A 27,271-nucleotide genomic window follows, 5' to 3' on the forward strand; every position below is an offset into this window, starting at 1 on the left:
CAACAAACCTAGTGCTGTACAGTGCATGTACAACAAACACAGGCTAAATATAATTGTGCGAGAGAAGAGAGGCACAGGTGTGAGTCACAGATCAACTGCTGCATATCAACCGACACCACTTCTAAAAACTGATGAAACTAAAGCGATCTATTCATGTTTGTTACAGAGATTATTTCAAAAGGAAGCTGCAGCAGCTTCTGATAATACATATGGAGAGCACATGGATATCTAGTTATCTCCAATGTAAAATCATTTTGACACTAGTAACGTTGCTCCTTGCAACCATAAACAAGCAGATTATAGAATTACACTCAGTTTGCTTGAGAACATTGATCAGTACTGTTAATTCTGATAGTATAGCCCTTGCCGTTTCATTTTTTCTGCATTTTCCTTTGGAACTGGGAATAACTTTACATAATTGCTTATGATACTTCCATACTTGGTGAGAAGACACCTTTCATATATTTATTGGTGAAATACTTTGTTGTTATTGCCAAAAAAGAAAATCACAGAATAGGATATCTGGACAGATTTCTGATGTAACAGGGAGCTCTAGTGCTTAGGCAACATGAAAAATGGAAATTTTACTTACCGTGAATTTCTATTTGTGGATAGGGCTGGAGGACATTCCTGATTAGGGATGGCTCCTCCTACTGGTCATGACAGGCAGGGTCTAGAAACTTCTTAGTCTCCTCTCCTGGGGGAGGAGTCATCCTGCTCTCCAGACCAAGCTGACAGAGCAAGAACTCCTCAACCCCATCAACGCCAACCATGCAGACGTTTATTAAACAGACATCTGTACAAAGTAGTAACTAGGAAAAGGTAATAACCAGAGACAAAACAGACAACTGGAGAAAAACTTCACACAAAATGAGATACCCGCAGTACTAGACATCGTGTGAAGATATAAGACGCTAGCAGAATGCTTCAAGCCCCCAACCCTCGCTCCAGAAGGCCGCAGCAGAGGAAGGAGAGGTGGGTGGAATGTCCTCCAGCCCTATCTACAAATAGAAATTCACTGTAAGTAAAATTTCCATTTTTGCTAGATAGGGCTGGAGGACATTCCTGATTAGGGATATAACATAGCAGTACCCACATCCCCAGGGTGGGCTTCCTCTGTGTGAAACTAGTGATTTAGCCCCTTCTGGAATGCCTTGTTACCAAACACGGCAGCAGCTGGGGAATAGAAATCTCTTTTATCATGTCTGATGAGGGTGTGTGGAGAGGCCCACTCATCCCCCAACAATGTCCATGATTGGGAAACCGCCCTTGCACAGTGCTGAGGCAGCCGCCCCTCTAACGGAATGTGCCCTCTAACAGAATGTGCTGCAGGGTCCTTACCCAATGCCTCATAGGCCTGAGCTATGGCTGCCCTGAACCAGTGAGAGATGGAAGAGGTAAAAGGAAGTTCTGAGCAAAGAGAAGAAAAGACCCAACCTTCACAGGCCGCAGGCAGGGCCAGTCTGGAGAACAGGATGACTCCTCCCCCTGGAGAGGAGACTAAGAAGTTTCTAGACCCTGCCTGTCATGACCAGTAGGAGGAGCTATCCCTAATCAGGAATGTCCTCCAGCCCTATCTAGCAAATATTACGCTGTGCTGATGTATAACTACAACAGTGAATGGATATCAGTTAATTAAGAGAAGGTAGTGTCATTTTCAAGGCATAGATCAAACACATTCCACACCTTGAGACAGCATATGATATAAATAATAATTTATATACCACTTAATGGAAAAAATAGGCTTCTAAGCAGTTTACAAAGTATAAAAACCAATTACACAAACATTAAAATATAAACATCCAAAATTAAAATACACAATAGAACAATCCCATTGAAATAACACAGCAATTAAGAGGAGACTTGCGTCAAGAGATCAGGGGTATGCAGGAGTGCATTCCGTAACACTGATGTTACCAATGAAAAAGCCTATCTCTGAGTAACCACAAACTGAGAATCAAGTTGTGGCAACACTAACTGGGTTCCATTTACAAGTTGTTCATGTGTGAGGAGAATCACTAGTGAAGGAACCAAAACATAAGATCAGCTCTGCAGGTTCAGACCAGAGGCTTATCCAGTCCAGCATCCTGTTTTTCACAGTGGCCACCTTGATGCCTAGAGGGCAATAGCCTTCTCCCACTTTTGTTTCCTAGCAACCAGTATTCAGAGACATAGTGCTTCTGTTCCTGGATGACTGGTAGCCTTATCCTTCAAGAAGGGTAGCCTTAGATTCCAACCCCATGATGGAGTATGAATACCATGGGATGGAGATAACTGTGGATTACTCTTCTACAGGTTCAGAATTCTTGCCATGAACTAATTCACTATAAAATAAGGAAGATAAGACAATTTTGGAAATTGTTTGTGTCAGAAAAATGAATTACAATGTACACATCTACGTTCATGTAATTATCATCATCCTCACCATCATCTTCAGATTTCTATTGTGTCCATGGCCACATGAGGTTTAATGAAAAAAATGGCTTATGCCAAGTCAGTCTAAACTTACATTATCTACCAATTTCATATGTTCAGTACTATAGGACATATAGAGTATACAAGAAAAAAGTCATGTTAGAATTAATACCAAGAGTTACTTCAGTTATGCATTATTTCTCTCCTTTGTGGGCAAACGTCATTAACCACAATTATTTGAGTCCACCTATTGAGGTTTTCATTCCATCAAGCTTTTTGCAAAACTGGGAAAAAGTGAAAAGCCACCATCAATGCTATCTCAAGTAGAATAGCTACTCTATCATTGTAGCTACCATTTATGAACAGGGTATTTATCCCTAAAGTCACACACTCAGGTATCACAAGAGAAATGACAATTGTAAGCCCAAACTTTAGTTTAAATCCACAAAAATATAAAATTGGAAAGAAAGGAAATTGAAATGTCAGGGCAACTGGACCTTGTAGATAAAATGCAGCGTATTAACACTGAAAGTTGAAGATGGGGGGGACACCTTTAGTGTGCTGCCTCTTTCTTCTATATCATGTAGCAAGTTCTCTCTCTTGTATATGCATCATAATTTACAGCCTGGTAGAATGCAACGAGAGAGCCAGTGTGGTGTAGTGGTTAAGGTGTTGAACTACGACCTGGGAGACCAGAGTTCAAATCCCCACACATCCATGAAGCTCACTGGGTGACCTTGGGCTAGTCACTGCCTCTTAGCCTTGGAGGGAGGCAATGGTAACCCCCCTCTGAATACCGCTTACCATGAAAACCCTATTCATAGGGTTGCCCTTAAGTCAGAATCGACTTGAAGGCAGTCCATTTTATTTTCTTCAGAATGCAACAGTGAGTGAAAAATGCTTTGCTTTTCAAATTATATAAACATGGGGTTGGATTGTACCTTGCTACTATCATGGACAGAAAAATAGCAAGAGTTGTCTAGTGTTAATTTTTCACCGTACAATACATGGGACAAGAAAAGAACTGGAAAATAATTTATTTAGAGTAGAAAGAAAAAGAAAAGAACCCAAGAATTGCCTTGCTGGAGCAGATCTACAAGTATACTTAAAAGAAATGTTGGAAAACACTCAGAAAAAAATCCTCTTCTCAAGGGTACTAAATTTGCTTGTGACTGTTCCATCAGTGATGGCTGCTCCTCCTCTGCAAACAGGAAAAGGGAAATCATTTTCCCTCTCTTCTTTTCTGATACTTGGAGCACTCCTAGCATAAAAATACCAGGGTCTATAGCGCCTGCCTCATATTGAAGGCAAGCATTACAAGTTGCTGAAGTTTCATATTGGACCAAGGAATTATGAACTTTGGTGAGTTTGCGTTCTGTTTCCAACAAGTACCTCTGTGAAGCTGGCAAATAGGACATAGATGATGGCCAGCCTTTATTGTGTGCTGTAGCATTGGCTATGCAGAAGTGTCATTTCTTAACATGGAGGTTCTGTTTACTCATCGTAATAACTATAGACAGATTATCTCTATGAATCTGTCCAACCCTTTTTGAAAAGAGAAGTAAATTCGCAAGTTGCTTTTATGTTGACTCCTCTCAGTGAAAGAGAGAGACAATGTCTCCTCTTGGAGATGCTGATCCTGCTGTTAATTTAATGGCTCTTCCTGCTGTTTTTAATTGGTTTCATCTGCTGCAGTTGTCTCATTTATTGTTATTTTGTAAGATGATATACTGTATTGTTGTTTAGTTTTTAAATTATGTAAGCTGCCCTGAGCATTGTATGAATTTCCAAAAATGAAGAAATGCTGCTTGTGTGTCTTGTAAAACTTTATTCCTGGAACTTCTAAAAATATAATAATGTGAACATATGGAAACTCAAAAAAAGAAAAAGTAGCCTGGGATATTTCAAGAAATGCTGCTGTTCAAAGGATAGAAAAATTCAAAAATCCCATTCACTATGCACAAGCACTTGGACTCATCTGAAGGAGATCTTTGGATCCCAGCCTTTGCCTTTAGGATGACAATGTTATTTAACTGAAGAAATCACTGTAATATATTAACTGATCTTTAGCTCTGCTTTTTCTATTTGCCTACTGTGAGATTTGACACTTGTCTAATTTTCCACTAAGATATATTTATGTATTTATTTCCTGCATTTATAGAGCTATCCAGTAACAAGAGTTCTCAGGGTGGCTCAATAAAACATTCTGGCTTGGATCCTGAAGGCCACTGCTGGAAGACCATTCCTTCCCTTCCCCCTGAAGCATCAGAATCCAGTGAAAAGCCTGGGAACTCCTGAATGGGCTGGGCTGTGGCAATGGGACTTGAGAAGGATGGAGGGGATTAACACAAAATCTGCTGCAGTCACCTTCCACAAGCAGAGCCAACTTCAAAGCCAGCCCCCTTTTTAGTGCTTCTTGGGATACAAGCCTTAACAGGTAGTGATTTTACAACTACAAAATCAGTATTGATGTGGTTGATGGGACCCCAAAATACTCCACAGCTGATGACCATAAGTGATGAAATGCATGTTAGTTTACACTAACAAGAACTCTTATTTTCTTAGCGAAAATATTTTAAAATAATTCTTTATTTTTGGAGACAGTGAAATATGAAAACTATTGTTAAGATTATGTTTGTTGATGGTAAAAAAAAAGGAAACGTACAGTGACAGTTTTAAAAAGTTAGTTTCTTTTCTGGTTTTCCTTATAATTGCCCAATAATTTCAGAGTTTGGTTACTGGGAATAACATACAAGTTAGCCCTTTATACATGTTCAGCAGTTATCAACATTTAAAATGCTGCAACGTATTTGAAGGTACATAATACCAACATTACTTTAAAAGCAGGCACAGTGAAATGAAACAACTTGTAAGTCCCATCATATATACAAAATGGCTGTACAGAATGGCACAACTGTAAATCAAGTACAAATGTTGGGTTTGAATTTTTGTTCCCAAAAGGTCTTCCACTTCCTATACTGTTAGGATGATCAAGATTTCTTCATTTGCACACATGATGTTATTCTCCATAAATTAACCCTTGCCCAGGTGCTTAAAACATATTCTACACTACAATACAGACAAGATCAGACTCAGCCAAAGGTTGGTTCTTATTCAGTTATAATGGAACTTTAAAATGTAATCAGCTTATGACAGACCAACATTAATGGCAGCTCAGAGTAATTATAAATACATGAATACTCTTGTTTTCCTAGTTCGTTGCCATCAAAGATTACAGACCTATGATACTAAGCTACACTGCTAACATTAGGCCAGTTCTTTTGAAAAGGCTTGTGTGTGCCAGTGCAATGACAGAGTGGAATGTTCCTCTTATTAGTCCCAATGCAACTTCTAACTACTTTTGGGATAAAGATTTCAGAAGCCAGTTGAAACAATTTTTACATTTAAAAAAATGGCTGGAATAATATATCATCTCTTAACAATACACTTCTGCTTTGGAATATGGTTTGGGTTCATAATCCTATGACTTTACCTGGAGATATCAATATTGGTCTGAAACCGAGAACTATTGCACTCAATGTTAGATGCTCTGGTGCTGGATGGTGTTAAAACACTGTGTACATCTTAAAGGAAAATAAATTTTACAGCTTAGTCTTTGGAAGTATCTTTTCTTGTTCATTGGACAATCCCAGAATCCACAGAGGTTTGCTTCCGAGTAGTCTTTGGAGGAGGCGGAGGAGGCGTTTTGCTTGGTAATGGAGGTGGCAATTGCTAGAAGACAAATTTGGAACAAAATATCTTACTGAGGAACCAATTTTACAGAAACTGGTCAATTTAGATGCAATTTCCTACACACAGCTCTGACATGCTGGATAAAGAGGTGTAGTCATTTAATTCTGCTCCATTTTTGGTCTTACGAACAGTGTTTTGCTGCTGGATGTTGAGTCTGGTGTTTAATACTGACACTAACTTCTCAAGATTGATTAACTAACCCTGTTTCTAAAAGATCTGTTAAATAAGCAGGTAACTTCTGACTTTATTGGTCTTTATTAACCATCTTAGCCCTAAGCATTATCGAGATGAGAGACTAATGCTAGAATACTTTCCCTTCTTTTCTTTTGTAACTAACTTCCAATACTCTTTTAGAAAGGTACAAAAAGAGTGAAATATCTTATAAACAGCCATCTATTTGCCACCATATAGAAATTAAAGCTTACTGCTACTCTTAATGTTAAAATATTTAGCTACTAAATGACATTAAGTTCTGAGTTCTAGGAAATGACAGGAGCCATCAGTTGGCTTAATCAAATTCATGACAGCAGCTCAGACTAGATATGTGATAAATTACTTACTCCCATAAAGACCAAGCTGTATGGCCAATGACAAAAATCCATATTGTAAGGATACTGTCAAGCTATCATATAATTGCTCACATGTTACTTTCAGGGTGATTTTTCAACAGCTTCATTGAGAATGCACACTGAAGTGATACTGCAGCATTGTACCCGACAGAGTTATCTTTCACGCAATCGTAGCCCATCAAGTGAACATAAACTCTTCCTTTCCATTTTGCTGCTCCACATCTTAATATCTCCTTTATTACTTCACTCCTCACCCCTATTTTTGATGTTTTCTTATTCACCCTTTCTGCATTTCACTTTTCATATGGTAAATCTATTCAATACATTTGTCAGATCGCTAGTAGACCTGCTTCTAAACAGAAGGTTATAAAGATGTTATCCATGCAACACAACCTCAGTGACTATAATGCGCACATACAGGGATGAATCCAGACTTAGTCATGTTTAGAGTAGACCTGCTGAAATCTACTCTTTTGTCCCACTGATTTCAGGGAGTCTGCTCTAAGCACGACTAGGTCTGGATATAATCCACAATGTTTGCCAAGTTTAGTCATTGATGTCATAAAAATGGCACAAAATGTTTGAGGTAGCTGGAAAATATTACTGTACTTATTTCTTTTGTCTTAGTCCTGATTTTGTCTTTTCAAGTCAGAATTCAAGTTTTTTAAATTCTGAATTCAATATACAAACATAGAACTATTTAGAAACAAAAAATCACTGGTTATGAACACCTTCACTCCCATGCAGTGGATGAGGGGGTGCGCCTGAGAGGAGGAAATATTAGAGCAGGAATGTGTTCACTGTTGGGGAATGTTCTGTATGTACATTATGCTGTATGTTCAGATCATTTCCCAGGGCTAAAGAGGATGAGGCAGATCCGACTTAAGGCAAATCACTGTGTATGTATTGGAGCCCTGTTGAAGACCATAGAAGACCATAGACCTTGACTTTAAATGCATAGTGCAGATGGGGCTTTGTACTCTAAGTCCAAATCTGAACTGGTTCTGGTTATTACTCAAGATATGTTATCAGTGTGATAAAAGGCCCCAACAAAAAAGCACCATGGACACCTCAAAAATCAATTCAAATAGTCACAGCTGTTGTTGCGTAATATTCTGGTGCATAGAACAATACACAAACTCAGAGATGAGAGTCTGCTTCAGCCTCACAGTTTGTTTTCTACAATAAGGTATGTGTCAGGTAGGGAATAAGATAGTATGAGGATTTAGGTCACGAAGGGAGCTCATGTGCATTGCTCCATGCTAACAAATTTGAACTGTAGTAAAACATGCTGCCTTCTAAAATGTCAATATGGTTGTTTTGAGCCAGAAAAGGTCAAATATACATATTTGAAAGGAGATCTTGTTTCCTAATAACAAACTGAAATCACTTCAGCATACTTGAGACCCCTAATAAGTAGCTCCACACCTACTATCTTGTTTGTTGGTACCCCTGGAACTGAAAGTGAAAAATGACACGTTGTGAGATTGAAGTGATGGGTGGTTAGCTATTTGCTACACTTGTTTTCATTTTTATTGCATTTTGCATTATGAACAATTCTCTGGTTTCTTTCCTTTTCTTTAAAATTAAATTGGCAAAAGGACTATTTGGAATCTCAAGAACAATATCACATACGCCCAAACATTTCCATTTACAACGCAGCTGAAATATAAAATCGAATTTTCCTTACCTTTACATTAATTAAATGTCTGGGTTTATGTTTCAGAAGTTTCTAGGGTGCTTTTTCGGGTTTTAAGAGATTGCTTTCTCTCTAAAATAATGATAGAGCTTGCCAGTTCAACTTAAACCCTGTTGTAGGCAGATTTCCCTCACTCACGTGTACCTCAGGGGAAATGGGAACCTTATGTAAAAGGCACATCTGCAACATACAAGCAATCTGTCCCTTCCATTTCAAATACCAAATTGCTCTCATTTGTTTGGTTCTCTTTTGTATTAAAAGAAGCAATTGTGCTTAAAAATGACTTGTTTGTCTTCACAGTCTTGATGGAATACAGCACAATGTACAGTCATGGCAAAATGTTACATATAAAAGCAATAAGGATTTCTCCTTCGGAATAATCCATGGATTAGAATAAAATCTAAATTGCACACTGAATCGTGGATATTTAAGAGAAGTTCATTTTGATTTTATTAGCCTACTGAAACGCTCTCTACAGGAACAAAAACTTATTCAGTGTTACTTGCTTTTCTATAGTCAGCTATAACATTTATTAGATCCTCAAAAGACACACATAGATATGCATCTCTTTATTCTTATCTACATTTATTTTACTTTATAATTTCCTTTTGAAGTTTGATGTAGAGCAGAGTTTCTACATTATAAAGTATCTTGAATGTATACTGCTTACCCTGAATAATGTCCTAACAGGGGTAGCCAATGTGGTACCCTTCAGATGTTGTTGGTCAACAAATTCCATCATTCCTGATCATTGGCCCTGTTGGCTGGGAGTTAAAAGTCCAACAACATCTGGAGGGCATGACATTGGCTACTACATAGTAGATTTTGATGACATTATATAATAATACTGTCAGTAATTGTCAAGGCAATACAGATCCTGTAAACATTTGGACTAATGCAGCTGGGTCCATAAAGCAATGCATAGCCTTCATTTGAATTCTACATTTCGTAATTCATACAAATGCCTTTAGTTTTATAAACTTTCCCCAGACTTTCACCTGCAGACTGGATTTGTTCACAAAATACTTTTCAAAACCTCTATACATAGTGAGATCAGGAGAGGCCTCCTACCTAACATCTTTCCCTTAACAAGGAAATAACTCCTATTCTCTCTGATGTAGTGCATAATTGACAATTGCTGTAGGGCTGAAGAGCAGCACATTTTGGCCTTTGCATTCACCAGGAAATCAAGGGCTACACAGAGACTTTCCCTGCCCCACCAAAAGAATATCATGGCAAGGGCGAGCCTAAACTGGCCCCATACATCAGCCAAAGAAGGAGCAGCTGCAGGGAGATTGAATCCATCCTTCTTTCCAGAAAGAACTTTGTAACTAAGGACTAAAGCGCAAGTTTGCTTTTTTCTTCTTCCATCCAAATCCTTTTTCCTTTGTCTTTTAGATTATAAGTTAGATTGTAAGTGACCAACTTATTACTGACTATTGCAAGCTGGGGTCCTTTTTTGGCTGATGAGCAGGGTAAAAATACCTTAAATAAATAAAATTGTGTACAGACTGTTACTAATCCGGTAATCCACTTGCAATGTTGTGTCCTCATAGTAGTAACACTGTATATGGAGATAATGGAAAGCAACAACAGGCACATTTTCATGCAATCTAGATCATAGAAATCTTTGAATTATATATCTGAATTAAAAAAAGAGTCTTCAAGGCTTTGTTATATGAAATCTGCCTGTTAGAAGGTCTCATAAAAGTAACTTACTGTTATTTCAATGAAATAATTATGCCACAGTTTCCCGTTCCGCGCCTGGGACCTACCGGGCAGAGGGACGAGCTTGCGGCCGCTGTCGATGTCCCGGCCGCCATCTTGGATGGGATGCGTGCACACACGGCGCGCTGGCGCGCCGTCGTGTGACGCGGCAGGGAGGCGGGGCGGCTGAAGGCTATTTAAGGCCGCCCCGCCTGCTTCCCGCCATCCAGTTTGAATTTCGGCGGCAATCGGGGCAGCCGCAGCAGCAGCAGCTTCGGCTCGGCGCGGCTTCCTTCAGCGGCTGCTTCGGCCGGGCTCCTTTGGCGGCAGCTTCGGCGGGGTTCCTTTGGCAGCGATCGCGGCAGCAGCAGCTTCGCAATTTCGGCAGCAGCAGCTTCAGCGGCGGCTTCTCTGCCGGCGCACGTGGGCCTCCGGAGGCTTCCTGTGGCCAGGGTGGCTGGGCGGCATCGAGCGCCCCCCCCCAACCTCATTGAGAGACAGGGAGGCAGTGGCGGCGGGCAACAAGGCCTAGGCGGCGAGGATCCTGGGGCAGTCACGACGAGGCGGCAGCGCAGGATCGGATCCAGCACGGCGAGGACCACAGGCTAGGCGGCCTTTGGCCGGCAACTTTTAAATTTAATTGTTAATTTTAGTTAACGCGGGGGAGGTGGGGCACGACCCCAACCATCAACCCTTGCCACGTGCAGGGCAATTAGGCTACCCTCCAGGATAATTGGGTGCCGGGTGGGGGTATTGAATAAGCAGGCGGGCTCCTTCACAACGCTTTGTAATCACGTCCTTTTTTTTTTTTTTTTTGCAAGCGGGGCCCCCTATCTCCCTCTAGTATGCCCAAGAAAGGACAAGGGGGGCCAAAAGGGAAGGGAAAGGCCCCCAGAGCAGGGGGGAGATGCCCACCCCCAGCGGCGGAGGGGGCAAGGAGTGGGGAGGGGCCACCATGGGCGGCCATATTAGCCAGGTTGGAAGCCCTAGAACATGGCTCAAGCCACCCTAATGCACCCCGGGACCAACCTGTGACAGGGAAGAAGAAGGACCCACCACCCAAACGGTCTCGGGGGAAAACACAGCGGCCAGTGAACAGTGCTGATGCAGGGGCTGTTGCTTCCATCTTAGCGCGACTGGATGTGCTGGAGGCCGGGCTCAGGGCTGAGGCGAGGACGCCCAGCATAGAGCCAGGCGCAAATCCCACCCTGCAAGCAGCCCCAACAATGCAGCCCGCACAAGGACCTTCGGCGGAAAGCACACAGGGTGAGTCCTCTATCATGCCACAACAACAAGGACAGCAGCAGTGGAGCTGGGCCCCCTGGGGGTACCCCTACTGGCCCTTTTCCCCACCAGCGGTAACCGAGGGATATGGGCAGGCAGGGACCTCCGCCTGCGGGGGGGAGGTTACGCCACAGCAGCAGCATCCCCTAAGGGAGGCCTGCGAGCAGGTCTGGCACCTCGCTGCTGGGACGGCGACGGAAGGAGGACAGCAGCCCGCCCTGTCTGCCAACCCCCCTGCAGAGATATCCGACCCCCTGGGATCAGTCAGAGAGGGGGCCATACCTTTTGGGGAAACGTCTGCCCCACTGGGTTTTCATCTTCTGCCTGCTACGAAGGACAGAATATGGAGGGGAGAGTATGTGGACCTATTCTCGCTCCTGTACAGGGAGCCGGTTGGGAAGGATAAGGATAAAGGAGAACATGCAGAGCCCGATAGGCCCAAGCGCCGACGGGTAGAGCGCTCTTGGGCTAACTGGCTGCCTGCATTCCTTACCTACATGGGGGTGGTAATACAGAGGCAGCCTCACAGGGCCTCGGTACTAATCAAATACCTCGATATCATATACCGGGGCTACTCGGAGTTTCAAGGGACGGCATGGCTAGACTACGACCAGGCGTTCCGTATGAGGGCGGCTTTTGATACATCCCTCCCCTGGGACAAGAAGGAGGCTGACCTGTGGCTGCAATTTATGGCGCATTCTAGACCCATGGCAGGCGATAGGGCGGACAGCGGCCATCTCTTGGCGCGCCAGGCATCAGCAACTGCTTCCCGCGGGCCTGCGGGGCAGGGGGTTCAACCCCGCCTGCTTTGCTGGGAGTTCAGCTCGCGTGGCCTTTGCGGTCGGAGCCCGTGCAGGTTCAGACATGAATGTGCCATATGTGGGGGCCCCCACGCCTGCACTAGCTGCCCCAGGGGCCGCCCCTTCAGGGGTGGAAACAGGGATTCGGCTGGCGCAAGGAGGACAGGGGCTGCAGGCGCAGCTCAGGGAAAGGGGCCCCAGCCCAATTAAAATTGCCGTGCTCCGACACTTACTCCACCTTTACCCCCTAGTCCTAGATGCCCAGTTTTTATTAGAAGGCTTCACAGTGGGTTTTCGGATCCCCTATTTAGGTCCCAGGCGACCTTTCATGTCCTGCAACCTTAAGTCAGTGGAAGGCATGGAATCAGTTCTGAGAGAAAAAATTAAGAAGGAAGTAGTAGCCGGCCGGGTTCTGGGCCCCTTTGCTGCACCACCCATCCCCTCACTCAGAGTTTCCCCGTTGGGCCTCGTTCCCAAGAGGGCACCAGGTGAATTTCGCCTGATACACCACCTGTCCTTTCCACAGGGTGAGTCAGTCAATGACTTTATCCCAGCGGAGCTGTGCTCAGTCCGCTACACATCATTCGACTGTGCTGTGCGAATGGTCAGGGACTGCGGGGTTGGGGCCCTTATGGGAAAGTGTGACATCAAGTCTGCTTTCCGCCTCCTCCCGGTCCACCCACAGGACTTCGAGCTGTTGGGCTTGGCTTTTGATGGGGAATATTACGTGGACAGGGCATTGCCTATGGGCTGCTCTATATCATGCTCTGTTTTCGAGCGCTTCAGCTCCTTCTTGGAGTGGGCGGTCAAGAGGCGCGCAGGCTTGCAATCAGTGGTACACTATTTAGATGACTACCTGTTTGCGGGCCCTGCGGACTCAGGCACCTGCAGGGCGTTCATGGCACATTTCGCGGGGCTGGCTGGGGAGCTGGGCGTCCCCCTCGCGGCCGAAAAAACTGAGGGCCCATCCACTGCTATCACGTTTCTGGGCATCGAGATAGATACGGTGGCCCAATGCTGCAGGCTTCCTCAGGACAAGTTGGGGGCCCTCAGGGAGAAGATCTCAGAGGTGGTCAGTTCTAACAAGGTGACATTAGCCACTCTCCAATGGCTGGCAGGCCAGCTGAACTTTGCCTGCAGGGTTGTAGCGCCCGGCCGCGCCTTCCTGCGGCGCGTATATGATGCCATGGCTGGCCTATCACGATCCTACCACCGCACACGGGTGACAGCCGCTCTTAGGGCTGACCTGACAGTGTGGTCCACCTTCCTGCGGGACTTTAATGGGGTCTCCCTATGGAGAAGGGATCGCCTGTTGGAGGCAGAACTACAGGTGCACTCCGATGCCTCGGGTGCCTTCGGTTTTGGGGTCATTCTGCATGACTCATGGTGCCACGGCAGCTGGCCACAGGGCTGGACACTGGCGGGCCTGACCAGAGACCTGACGTTCTTGGAGTTCTTCCCCATCGTCGTGGCCGTACACCTCTGGCCCGACAAGCTGTGTAATTCCGCAGTCCACTTTTGGTGCGACAACCTCCCCACAGTGCACGTTATTAACACCCTGTCCTCTAGAAACCCCAACGTTATGCTTCTGGTGCGAGCATTCGTGCTCCAATGTCTTCACTATAATATTCAGTTCCTGGCGCGCCACGTTCCGGGTATTGACAATAGTATTGCTGATGCTCTATCACGGAACCAGATGGAGAAGTTTCGCCAGCTGGCACCGTGGGCAAGGGCTCTGCCGGAGGTGTTCCCCCCAGCGCTATGGGAGATTGGAGGATTGAATCAGAAAGGGCCATAAGCCTTTCTGTGGCGCCCAGCACTTTGGCCAGCTACCAGGGGGCAGGTAGGGATCTATCTAACTTCAGAGAGTCCAGGGGTTACGTCCAGGAGTGGCCCATCCCGGTCGAGCAGCTTATGGAGTTCTGCGTGGAGGGGAAACGGAGAGGCCTTTCAGTCAGGACCATCAAAGGTAAGCTCTCAGGCCTCGCTTTCCTAGCGAAGGCACGGGGCTTTCAGGACTACACGGGTGACTTTAGGGTGCGCCGGATGCTGGAGGGTTGGTCCCGCGAGCGCCCTTGCCCCCCGGATGCCCGCCTCCCCTTTTCCCCAGAGCTATTGTTTGGCCTGCAGGGACAGTGGAAGCACTTGTGTTCTTCCCCTTTCGAGGCCCTGCTATATCATGCTGCGGCCCTCACTCTGTTTTTTGGGGCCTTCCGAATCGGGGAGGTGGTGGCAGCTTCCAAGAGGGATAACTCCCTCCGAGCCCTGCTAGTCTCCGACCTCAGCTGGAGGGCAGAGCGGGCCATCCTGCGGCTCAGGCGGTCTAAAACGGACCAGCATGGTAAGGGGCGCCTGGTGGTATTAGCCCCATGCCGGCAGCAAGAACTCTGCCCAGTAACAGCCCTGCGCGGTTTTGTGGCAGCGAGGGGGTCGCAGTCAGGGTACCTATTTATACATAGGAACTCCCAGCCCCTTACCAGATACCAGTTCTGGTCCGTGGCGAAGGCCGCACTGGGGAACTTAGGCGTGGACCCCAGTAAGTTCGGGACACACTCCTTCCGGATAGGCGCGGCCTCCACGGCGGCCCTATTGGGCTTTACTAAAGACAGGCTTCAGGCCGTGGGCGGGTGGTCCTCGGACGCGTACAAGGCCTACGTTAGACCACTTGCTGACACACACGGCGCCAGCGGCTAGATTTTGCCCCCCCCCAGGGCCCCCCCCCATTGTTACCCAATGTCGTTGTTGTTTCAACAGATCGCCGGACAAGATCGGAGCTGCCACGCATCCTCCTATGTGGCCACAGTATGATGTTCTGGGCAGGCCGCAGGGCGGCGAAGTCTCGCTTCGGCACGCAGCTGGGGCTCAGTCAATGGGCCGCAGTGCGGTGGCTGGGACGTCGGGGGATGCGTTGGGATGGGCTCCTGCCAGCCTTGTTTCAACCGGCTGTGGAAGTGGCAGCGCCCCAGGTGCTGGTGATCCACCTCGGGGGCAACGACTTGGGTCTGTTAAAGGGCAAGGCCCTAATTGAACAGGCATGCGGTGACCTCCGGGCCATTGCACGTCGCTGGCCGGGGGTGCACTTAGTGTGGTCAGACATCCTGCCGCGCAGGAGGTGGAATTGTGCTGGTGACCCACGAGGGATGGACAGGGCACGGAAAAAGGTGAACAGGCAAATTCAGAGGGCCCTTAGGGACTTAGGAGGTTCTGTCATCCACCACCCAGAGGTGGGCCACAACAAGCTTGAGCTGTTTCGGCCTGACGGCGTCCATTTGACGGACAAGGGCAACGACATCTTTCTAAGGGACCTGCAGAAGGGTTTACACCAGATTCTTATCGGGTGTGGGGTAAAGGGGGACTAAGCAGAGGCTTGTCCCCCTTCTGTGGCGAAGAAGTGCGGGGAAAGGTTAAAGGGAAAGGGCAGCTAGGTGACACCTTTAGGCACCTTTGGGGGTGACAGGCGGTCCGGAGGCCTGCAGCTCAGGGCTACACGGCCCGGGGACAGGGTACGGGCCGCCTTTGGGGCCAACGTGCCTCATCCGCTCAGAGTTTCAGGGCTCCGAGGGGCGGTGATGCGGGTTGGACCCCCTACACATCTTCAGGGTGTGGCTGGAGCTGGGGGGGCTGGCACAGGGCAGCCCCCAGGCTCAGGCAGGGCATGATCGCCCGATAGCTGCTAACAGGCTTTGCCTGGATCTCCAGAACGCCCCGCCCTTAATCTCCCTTCTGCAGGTTCATTATTCAATTGATTCTGTTTAAATAAAGTGGCCCATCATTTACCCAAGCAATGGTGTCTGTGTTTTATTTCGGCAATAGGCCGCAATCCCGTTCCGCGCCTGGGACCTACCGGGCAGAGGAACGAGCTTGCGGCCGCTGTCGATGTCCCGGCCGCCATCTTGGATGGGATGCGTGCACACACGGCGCGCTGGCGCGCCGTCGTGTGACGCGGCAGGGAGGCGGGGCGGCTGAAGGCTATTTAAGGCCGCCCCGCCTGCTTCCCGCCATCCAGTTTGAATTTCGGCGGCACCCGCCCGACCCTCCCTCTGCTGCAGTGTGATCCATTTGGTCGCTACGGGGCCGACTAGGAATTTTTGGCCTGCCTGCCTCGCTTTGCTGGCAGGTTTCTTTTGCCTACTCCACACTGTGGTTGGGGGGAGGGGTCAAGGGTTAGCACGGGTGCCCCTGGGGGTCAATAGGCTGATTGGGCTGTTTAGTTTGTATTGTTAACGGTCACTTTTGGATGCAAGCGAAGAAGTGCGGGGAAAGGTTAAAGGGAAAGGGCAGCTAGGTGACACCTTTAGGCACCTTTGGGGGTGACAGGCGGTCCGGAGGCCTGCAGCTCAGGGCTACACGGCCCGGGGACAGGGTACGGGCCGCCTTTGGGGCCAACGTGCCTCATCCGCTCAGAGTTTCAGGGCTCCGAGGGGCGGTGATGCGGGTTGGACCCCCTACACATCTTCAGGGTGTGGCTGGAGCTGGGGGGGCTGGCACAGGGCAGCCCCCAGGCTCAGGCAGGGCATGATCGCCCGATAGCTGCTAACAGGCTTTGCCTGGATCTCCAGAACGCCCCGCCCTTAATCTCCCTTCTGCAGGTTCATTATTCAATTGATTCTGTTTAAATAAAGTGGCCCATCATTTACCCAAGCAATGGTGTCTGTGTTTTATTTCGGCAATAGGCCGCAATCATTAAACTATTTTTTAAAGGGGACTCAGCTAGGGAAACTGATTACCTTCACCCTTCCATAAACATCAGATTTGCTCCCTCCGCATTATCCTTATCTCCCTACCAGAGGTCTACTCACAAACTCCTGGAGACCTATCCTTTGGGGATCATTCCCCCAAATCTAAATGTTTGCAGAGCTTTCTATTTTCTTGTACGAAAAAGAAAACCCTCGGTGTGCAGGAACAAAACCCTATTGTGCACACTACAGATCTCTCCAACAGAATAAACAGGTAGAGCCTATTCATACAGCTCTAGAATGAGATTATTTAATTATTTTACCCTCAATGAAGCAATTGGCATGAAATAGATTAGATACAGCCTTGAAATCAGCAGCATTTTGCTTGTACTGGAGGAAGGGGCCAAGGAGTTTATTTTTGTCAGTTCCTCCTTCCTCTTGTAGCCCTCTGTGTCCTCTGAAAAAACTGCTCCAGAGGGTTTACGGCAGCATGGGAGGCAGCGGAGGGAAAGAGAAATTGGTGAAAATCACCTCACCTCACCACTTCCTCTAGCAAGGAGTCTCCACTGCTACCCATGAACAGATGGAGCACTTCCATTCCTGAATAGGACATGATGGGCTGAGGTCCACAGTTGGCCCTCTGCTTCCATTGGAAGGAGGTGGAAAGGCTCTCTTTCTCAATTCATCATTCCCCCTGCTGCACCCAGTGCTCCCTGGAAAACTGCTCTGGAGAACTGGGAGACCCTCTGGATCAGCATGAAAGGTGGGGGCTGCAGGGGGAAGGAGGATTCACCAGAGACAGCTTCCTCCAATGAGGATCCTCCACTGGAGCTCATTGCCCTCCACAGAGTAATTAATCAAGTAGCACTGTAATGAAATTAGATACCTTGTATCCCTTTAATCTAGAGATGTAACAGTGTTCACAGAATACCAAAGGGATGGGCACTCAAGGGGTATGTGTGACAAACTTTTCCAACTTACTGTACACAGATGTATATGTTTATTCACCTATAATGTTTGCTATGAGCAGATTTCTCTGGCATAGAAAAAAGCATCAGAGAAAGCGATCACATGCTATTTTTGCCTGTATTAGTTCTCTTATTATGCATTGGGCATTGCTTCCTCTCTATGCCACATTCATCATCAAGCTTTGTATCTACTTTTGGATTGATGGGATTCAAGCCATTATTTGTGTGCTTAGTAAGCTTTAGAGCCAATGTTATAAATGTTAGTGTTCCATTGTCTATTTTTTTCTGTTCTTGATTTTGAATGCTAAGTATGCAGCTGATTTTATATGCAATGATGTGTGTAAGCCTCTGAAAGACAGAAAAAGTCTTCATGCAGAACATCTTTGCAAGAAACCAAATATGCTATTTTATGTTCAGATATATTTATTAAGAAAACCTTTCAAAAAAAGAAGTTATAATACCAAATTATATAAGGCTGCATGTGTGTGCATGTGCATGCATATGTGCATATCTCATAGTAAATGTTTCAAAATGACAATGGGTAAGACACAGTTTTAAAAAAATGTGTGAATAAATCATCATGATAAAATGATTTTTCTTCCAGTGCATTCAAAATTGGCTAAAATGATATTCTCATCCAATGGGCTGCAATTGCAATCCAAATACTTTGTGATATACAACTTGTTTGCTTAGGTCAAAAATTCCAGAAATGTTGAAAAGTTGAATGTATGTGAATAGCTTAATATGATGTTAGAAACAGAAATCTAAGAATTTCTTATCACCAGCAGCGACAATTTTTGCTCAAGTATTTCAGCAATCCATTACGTAGAGTAGCAAAATTGCCTTTAGGAAACTGGTGAGTGAATGCCAGTGAAGTAAAACTCATGTATTAAACTTGCCTGAAATATAGTTTATTTTCTCCTCTGAAATAAGATTGGAAAAACAAAATCTGTGTTGCTGCTGGGACTCTCCTCTGTCTTTTTAACAGCCTCCATCAGCCTGTCTTACAATACTTAGTTTTTATGCATAGGTTTCACTACCCAATTAATCTGTGTTCACATACAAATCATATAGAATGAGTTTCAGCATTCTTTTCTGCCCTAACAAAAACCTGTTCTATAGCAGTTCACTAGAGATCAGGAAGAGGAGACCCAAGGTCTAGAAGAACACCAGCTGGTTTCCTGTTTTACAACCCAGAAGCAAGTGGGGGGGCAGGGCTTTTTATTAATGGGGAGCCAGATCCAAAACAGGCAGGTGCAGGAAAAAAATGGGTAGTTTGGAAAGAACATTTGTGGGACAAGTTGTAGAACTTCTTCTCCACCAAAGTGCATCTGGCAACTTTATTGTACAGTTTTAGGTGAATGCTGAAGATACTCCTCTTTACCCTAGTCTTTGACACCTGAGATGTATACTTTTGGAACCTACCCTATTTGTGATTTTAGGTAGAATTAATTGTTTTTAATGCTGTATTTTAAAATTGTTGCAACCTGCCCTGGGACCTTTGGGTGAAGGGCAGGTAATAAAGGTTAACAACAACAACGTTTGGGAAAAATGCAAACGTTGTATTATGTTAGGTGACTTCTAACTATGTGAAAAGTAAATTAGATGGTCAAGGCTCTTGTAGGACCCCAAACCCTGACCAAGCATACCATTTTTCCTCCATGTGCCAAAGACAAAACCCGAAGGCTCCACTGCTACTCTCCATAAAATTCACCATTAATTCCAGAACATGGAGACCCCTTCCTGACAAGTCATGTGAAGTTGCCAGTGGAAGAGTGGTGGTGCCAGAAATATTCAATATGACATTCTTAGCAGGGACCTCCTGATTTTTATATCTCTGCTTGATCACTGAGGTCTTCAGGAGTCACTGTTAGTGGTCCTCCATGGCTCCAAGGTGTGGCTCGTATCCACCAGAAGATGTGTGTTTAGTATTGCGGCCCCAATTCTATGGACCTCCCTCCCAGGTGAGATCAGACAGGACCCTTTCCTCTTGAACATCTGGCACCTACTGAAGACTCTTTTTTTATTTCAGCAGGTATTTTTCTGATTTTAAAGTTGATTTTAACTGATTTTATTTGTACTGTATTTTTTTTAACCTTAGTGTACACAGCTTAGAAACTATGGTGCATAAAATAAAATAATCTCCATTATGTGGACTTCTCCATAAAAATACTTGTTGCCTATAGTAATACACGTTATGTAGACTTGCTTTGAAAGACGTCACTTCTAGTTACAAAACTTACTCTCTGAGGTACAGGTGGTGATGTGGCAGGGCTAATAGATTCATGACTCTCCGTGAGATTTCCATAATCTGCCATGCTGCCTTTCAGAGGCAAGGGAGGAGGAATGTCTGTCATTTCCAAACTATTCATGCCATTTAGTTCCAGATCTGAAAGCAAAACACGTATCTCACAATCACTACATCCAATCTTCAAATTTACAGTAATTGTTCAATACTAATTGTTTTAAAGTTGAAAATAGTTGGTGGCTCTTTCTGGGAAGAAAGGCAACTCAGTTTTTTAAAAAAAATTATCTACTCTTCCATGCAAAGCTTGCAGGAATTAAATGCACATATTAGCCACATATCTTTATTAAAATGTTAGGGAATTACTTTAATTACATGAAATGAGAAGTCATTCATTGTTTAAATAGTTCAAAAGAGTTACCAAGAGAAAAATGCAAAACAATATTTTTCTAAATTAACCACAAAATAAGTTGACACCTCAGTATCTTTCAAACGTTTAAGACTCTGTGCCCCACTGAAGGCAGAGGAACTACTAAGAGGGCCCCGTCTGCAGATCTTAATACCTAAGAGAGTCTCTAGGGAAGGAGGCTGTCTTTCAGATATTTGGGGCCTAAGTCTTTTAGGGGTTTAAGCACTAACATGATCACCTTGAATGGAACCTGGGAAGGAACTGGCAACCAAGGGAACTCTTTTAGAATGGGGGTTATCCAAGTTATAAATGGAACCCCAGCCAGTAATCTGACCACTGAGTTTGGACCAGTTGAAGTTTCTGAGTCGTCTTCAAAGGTGCCTTGCAATAATCCAGTCTGGAAGTTACCAGCAGAGCTTGGAAAAGTTACTTTTTTGAACTACAACTCCCATCAGCCCAACCCAGTGGCCATGCTGGCTGGAGCTGATGGGAGATGTAGTTTAAAAAAGTAACTTTTCCAAGCTCTGGTTACCAGAGTATGGAATACAGTGGCCAAGTAATTTCTGTCCCCAAGGGTCCATAACTGACAAACTAGCCAGAGCAGGAAAAAGGCACTCCTAGGTACTGAAGCCACCTGACAGTGTTGCATCTAGTACCATCCCCAAGCTAAGGATCTGCTTCTTCCAGGGGAGTAACACCTCCGCCTTTTCAGCTTCAGTTTATTGGCCCACATCCAGCCCATTACCACCTCCAAGCACCAGTCCAATCCTTCAACCATCTCTCCTGATTCAGATGGAACAGAGAGATAGGGCTGGGTGTCATCTGCATATTGGTGACACCTCACTCCAAATTTCCTGATGACAGCTCCCAGTGACTTCATATAGTGACAGCTTCTGTTTTTTTTTCTTTTTACACAGCTGTTGTATACTATTATGTGACTTTATTTCAGCTTTATGTTAAAAAAAGTCATTTGAAACTTCAAAGTAAATACAGTAATGGATTATACTTCCCAAATGGAAGCATCATTTTGCTTACCTCAGGTTCTTCAAGATGCCCTTATTTCAGATATAACTTTTACTAAGGTATGCCCCTTGTCAATCACAAAACAATTGGGAAGGATGTTTGCTGCCACAGTGCATATTAACAGGGAATTGTTCCAAGCTGTATGGAGTTTTTGTTTTTTACAGTGGAGTTTCTGATGGCAGTAGCGAGTAAAATATAACTTCATTTAGAGATGGCACATGCTAATCACTTTCTTCAAAACTTGTAAAAGACTTTATTCATTGTTCTGCAGTACAGACTTTGATTGTAGCCAGAGGCTTTTCCTACAGCCTTTGTAGTATAAAACATCACATCACTGGTGTAGTGAAATGAATCACTGAACGCTTATGCAAAACAGCAGCAATTCCATTTTCAAGAATTATGTGTAAAAGAATCAGCTTCAGTGTGAAACAATTGCAAATGTCCACTCATGAAGTCAAAACACACAGGCCCTGATGTGCAGCCGCAAGCTGAATGCATGCTGGTGTGTGTGATCACAGCCTGGTTCCTCAAACAAGGAAAGGATCCCCCAAGTGGAGGAGAGAGTGTGTGAGTCTTTAGCACATTCCTGGTCCACCATACTGGACTGGAGGGTTGGGAGTGATACCTTGGGCTGATCTTGTGTGCACAGCCTTGTGTGCTTTTTTAATATTTAATCTCTGTACAGTGTGATTTCCAAGGACACAGATTGGTCATGTTTGTGCACCACACTAAACTAAATGTGAGCAGACAGAAGCCACAGTAAGCCTCAGTCTTGCACCCTCCCCACTCCCCTCTTCTCCTCCATGGCTGAGAGGAGTAATTTCTGCTTCCACTTTTGCTTAAGTATGGTTTGTCATTTCATCTGGAATGACAAACAAGTTTGTTTGAGACAAGCAAACTTGAAACCATGGTTAGCATGAATTCCAGTTTGTTTGGATAAAAAAAAAATGAAAGTGAAAGCTTCTGAACTGTTCCCAGCTGTGCAGGTAAAGGAAAAGGTTTAGTTTGTTGGCTTGGACAAAACCACCATGTAGAAAAACTGAAGTAAAAGTTTCTGAACACCGTCTCTCAGCAGTGGGAGAGAAGAAGGGAAAGGTATGAGCGCGCAGCCTGAGGCTCACTTTGGCTTGTTCCAGCTTGTTCACATCACACTATGTTTTAGCATGATGTGTGAATGCTACTATTACATCTGAAAGGCAATTTGCATGTGGGAGCAAGCTGGTTCAGGTGTACATTTGTCCCAACGTTCAGATGTATGTTTGAATTAGAAAAGGAAATTGCAATACATCTAAAATGATAGCTTGACTGTTATTAAGAAAAACAAAACAATAAAATGATTGATGGACTATTTGACAAAAAATAATATTAACCATTTCCCTTTCCATATAAAAATTAATTTAAATATATCTATGGATTTCAAGACCTACATTCTATTACCAGAATACCAATGACAGATCACATTTAAAGCAAGGACTACACATGCAGTATACATACATTTTGCTAAAATCTTTTTCTTTTATGTATGTAACAGAATGGAATGAATGGTTAATTAAAGGCTATTGTTTTCATGCCTTTATTTTATGATGTGGCAAAATGTACTGAAGAATATTTTAGGTAAAAATGTTTAATAATATAGGAAGTTCATATAAGGCATGTTGTAATACATATAAAAATCACTGAAACCTCCTTCGGAACAGATCACCCAATTATTCTTCATTTAAGCCAGAAGTGGGAAACCTGTGGCTCTCCAGAGGATGCTATACTCCAGATACCATCATTGGCCATGCTGGCTAGAGATGATGGAAATAAAAGTATAGCAATATTTGGGAAAGCTACAGGTTTTGCAGTCATGACTTAAGCAACAATTGGAAAATGAAAGCAATCTTGATGGGCATAATTACTCCTTCATTAAGCTAATTAGTCAACATAAAGCATTGCAGAGATATCAAGTTCCTGCTATAACTTTGATGGTTAAAGTGTATCAGAAATAGTTCTGTACATTACTATTGATTTTGATGATGATGATGATGATGATTAAGAATTCTTATCCACCCTTCACCATAAGGTCCCAAGGTAGGTTAAGGCAGTGTAAAAATACATTATTAAAATTAGTTAAAACAATCACTTAAATAGACTTACTGGTCTGTAAACTGAATGAAAGCTTGGTCCTTGGTGTGATTGGTGGAGGTATGGTTTGAGAAGGTGGTGATGGGGAAACAGAAAAACGTTTTTCACTTCCCATGACATTAATAACTTGGCTCCTTGGTCTTTGTGGTCTCAGTGGACTGATCTACATTGGGTTGGGGAAAAAAAGCAAATTAGACTGATTTGAAGTTTAACTTCCACATATTTACTACAAAGTACAAGGATATATAATTTGTTCTTACAGCACAGCTGCTGGATACAAAGGAGGAAACATTTCTTAGTGAGCTGTTGACCTTGCGATAAATATATTCTTAATACAACATCACACGATAAGGGGGAAAATAGTTTTTGTTTCAATGCAATATTCTTCAAAAAGATAACCTTGTCTTGTCTTTTCTTAAATTCATTTTTGTGGCCTTGAAAGTAGTCAATTTTTAAAAATATTTTTTGAGGTATTTCCTAGTTGTCTTTCACAAAATGGCAGAAGGTTATTTCTATCATAGAAAGAAAAATGGAGAGATACATCACTATCTTTTTGTTTTATACACTCCAGATTGTTTTTATAAGAATTCTTGTTTTATCTGCTATAAACATATTACTGCATTTAGTGCTGAATTCTCTCAAACCACAGGGTCATTAGAGTACAGACTATACTTGATAGAAGCAAATGTCAGGTTACCATAATAAAACATCTTTATTTATTTTTTGTTCTTGAAATACTGACCAATATATTTTGTGTTTGATGGGATTTCTTTATTCTTATAGATACTGAAATAATTTCCTGTGCCAAGTGAACCATAAAACTCCTCAAAAGTAACAGCAGAGGGGTAATGATCCATACACAATCGAAATGTCCTTTGCAGACTCTCTTGGCTTTTATATCACTGCATATTGTTGCACAAGATCTTGTCTTCTGCCACTGAAAGCCAAGTCATTTTGAACAGGGAGAATAGACTTTTACTGTCTATAGCAGAGATTCTCACACTTTATATCCCCAAAGCCCACTTGAAACACTGAAGAGACAGCCCACTGAAAATTACTGAGGCCCACCAGTCACAGTATGGTGGCAGAGTTTGGCATAATTCACTGAGTACTACTGACATCACTTCCTAGTGATATCTAATCCAACTTTGGAAATTGCTAAATTCTTTGCCACAGCATTTTCCTTGTTCTATAACTTAGCTTTACTCAAGCTAAGTGCACATATTTGCTCTGGAGGGATTGATACTCAGCATACCTATTTTAGGAAGAATTTGCTGATCTAGAACTTGTCACAAGAGAAGTCTTTTTCTTTTAAGTTTTTCCTTTCCCACCCCCACAACTCTCAAAGTTGTTTTACCCATCTCCTGTAATCTCCCATTCTCCTTTCACACTCAACTTATTACCTACCCTCAAACTGCCAGTTTCTTTCATTTCTCTGTTACTCCATCACATTCCTGTCTTTCCTTCCTTCCATAACAGCATTCCTTTCTTATCCCCGTTCCTTTCTATTCCCAGTTAATCAATCAATTAATTAATTATTACATTTATTTCACTGTCTAATTTTCTCCAACACCTCTTGCCCTTTCCTCTCAGAACTTCCTTCCCTCCTCCCCACCTGAACCTCCCTGTCTTGCGGCCACCTTTACTTAGCGTGCAAGGAATTGGCAATGATCCATTCAAAATGCCATGGCATGGCTAGAGGTTGGGGTAGGCAATTGAGGAAGCACTGATCAGCCTCTGGCACTGAAGCCTACTGAAAGTAGCGCTAAACCCATTGGTGGGCCCTGGCCCACTGTTTGAGAAACAGTTCCCTACAGGAAATCATCTCTTCTCTTCTCTTGGCTAATAATTTCAGCAACTTTTCCTTTTCATATACTTAGGTCTCCAGGCTTGCCTACTCTGTCTGCTTTGTTTAAACAAAATGCAGGAAACTGCTGTTAACATATGAAATTGGGAATATGCCTTATACCGGGTCAAACCACTGGTCCATTTAGCAGAGCTTAAGTGCTAGTAGGAGTTGCATTGATCTTTTATCCATGATATTTTTAGTGCTGCCTCTCAAAGTCCATGACAGCCATGAAATTACATATTAAGAAAAAGCACAATGTCCTGCTATGTGGTGAAAGAATCCAGTTTTCCTAGCAACGATGGTCAGCTTGAAGACACTGCCCAACTATGATGTACTAGATGCCTGTCTTAGAATAGCAAATTGTTTTAGTGAGTCTTTGAGCTAAACTAATTCTTTAGACTCTTGGTTGACAGCTAATATGAATCAGTCATCAAGCAATCTTGCTCTGTTGCTATCTTACTACCCGTGTATTCCAACATAGGCAAAGCACCCATTAATCCACACTTCCCAGGGCAAACAAAAGTTTTGGGAAAGCAGATCCTTTAGACTCTTCAGTAACTTACTCTTATTTGCTTTAATTATGGTTCATGCAGAGTGAGTAGCTGAGGTTCACATTAAGTGGAGAACTCTGCAAAAACTTTTGTTGCTGTTTATACTAGAGAGGAGGGAAGGGTTAAATAGTCCTTTGCCTGTGTCTCAACTAGGAAGGAAGCAGCTTGGGATGTGTTGCTTGGGATAAGAAGCCATACTGAGAACATGTGAGCCCCTTGGATTCCCTGGCTTCTACTTGGTTAACTATCCAAAACCCCATGTGGTGTATACTATGTAAATAAATACCCAAGATCAGGTATTTACCAAAGACAAACAAAGCCCAAGAACAGTAAAATGTTGACCATTTGTCAGGCCCAGGATGTGACTCAGGAACCAGACCAACGATTGTAGTTAATTCGTGTTTTATTAGGGTAATGTCCAAACAAAGACTGCATTTTCTCATGAAGCAATACAGGGATACAGGTCCTGCGGCATTGGGAGAAAGTTGACAGAGCAAGGGACTTCTTCCCGCCTGTTCTTTAAGAAGGGGCCAAACGGGCGCGCAATCTTTCGCTCCTCCTTAACTGCCCCTCAGGTACTGCCCGCCTTCCCCCCCTTCTCTCCTGTCTTTTCAGCTGTCTGCGTGTGCGCGGTGAGGGGGGAAGCATCACCCCCTCCTCTTCTGAAGTTTCCGATTCCAGGATGGGGGATAGGGGAGGGGCTGATGGTAAACTGCCTCCCCGCTTTTCGGCTGTGAGCAGCCCTCCCTCTTCCCCCTCTTGCTCTGAGCCTGAAAGAGGGGGAGGCGTGAGAATGTCCAGGGAGGGCTCAGGCTCCCCGTTGCTAAGCGACCTTATCACTGGCAGTTCCTCTGTTTCTTCTTCGCTCCAAAGGGGGGAAGTTCCTCCCCCTTCCCTCTGCCATCCATCCGAATACTCTTCTCCCAACTCTCCGGGATCCAGCTCCCCGGGATTGGGACCCCAGCTCTGCCTTCCGACACCATTGAACCACACTGTCACTGAGTGTTTTTCCATCAAGTCTGAAAGTGTGGAAATTTGTAGCTAAGAGAAGTTATGTCTTTGCCCAGTCTGGGAACGGATAGCCAAGGCCGTTGTCATGGCAGCATCAAGACAGACTGGGAGAGTTCTAGCAGTTATCTGTGTTGAGCTGTGTCTTCTGTGTAATGTCTTTGAACTGAGAACTTCTCTCCTAGAGG

The 27,271-nt window shown here is 44.3% G+C and overlaps 2 protein-coding genes across 3 annotated transcripts in view; one reads left to right on the plus strand and one right to left on the minus strand.

Annotated features, from left to right (window-relative positions):
• Window positions 1-4,986: 4,986 nt before the first annotated feature.
• Window positions 4,987-27,271, minus strand: part of DOCK1 (dedicator of cytokinesis 1) — a 702,192-nt gene continuing 679,907 nt past the window's right edge. For both annotated transcript variants that reach the window (XM_061635676.1, XM_061635677.1), the window contains exons 50-52: window positions 23,688-23,838; window positions 20,115-20,260; window positions 4,987-6,147 (exon numbers count right to left, since the gene is read on the minus strand). In XM_061635676.1, the coding sequence (XP_061491660.1) occupies window positions 6,052-6,147; window positions 20,115-20,260; window positions 23,688-23,838 (393 nt within the window). In that variant the 3' untranslated portion in view covers window positions 4,987-6,051. The remainder of the gene's footprint in view (window positions 6,148-20,114; window positions 20,261-23,687; window positions 23,839-27,271) is intronic.
• LOC133388975 (uncharacterized) lies at window positions 10,556-15,989 on the plus strand. Its single transcript, XM_061635675.1, has 2 exons — window positions 10,556-11,409; window positions 14,982-15,989. The coding sequence occupies exons 1-2, from the start codon at window positions 10,989-10,991 to the stop codon at window positions 15,584-15,586; spliced, it is 1,026 nt and encodes a 341-aa protein (XP_061491659.1). The 5' UTR covers window positions 10,556-10,988; the 3' UTR covers window positions 15,587-15,989.

The sequence above is a fragment of the Rhineura floridana genome, chromosome 7, assembly GCF_030035675.1.
Source record: "Rhineura floridana isolate rRhiFlo1 chromosome 7, rRhiFlo1.hap2, whole genome shotgun sequence".
Taxonomy (NCBI): domain Eukaryota; kingdom Metazoa; phylum Chordata; class Lepidosauria; order Squamata; family Rhineuridae; genus Rhineura; species Rhineura floridana.

Bases quoted from the DNA above. Each gene is read 5' to 3' on its own strand.
- LOC133388975 (XM_061635675.1), top strand. From the start codon at position 10,989: ATGCCCAAGAAAGGACAAGGGGGGCCAAAAGGGAAGGGAAAGGCCCCC. The intron at 11,410-14,981 runs GTGAGTCCTCTA...TTGTTTCAACAG, and splicing joins TTCGGCGGAAAGCACACAGG to ATCGCCGGACAAGATCGGAG.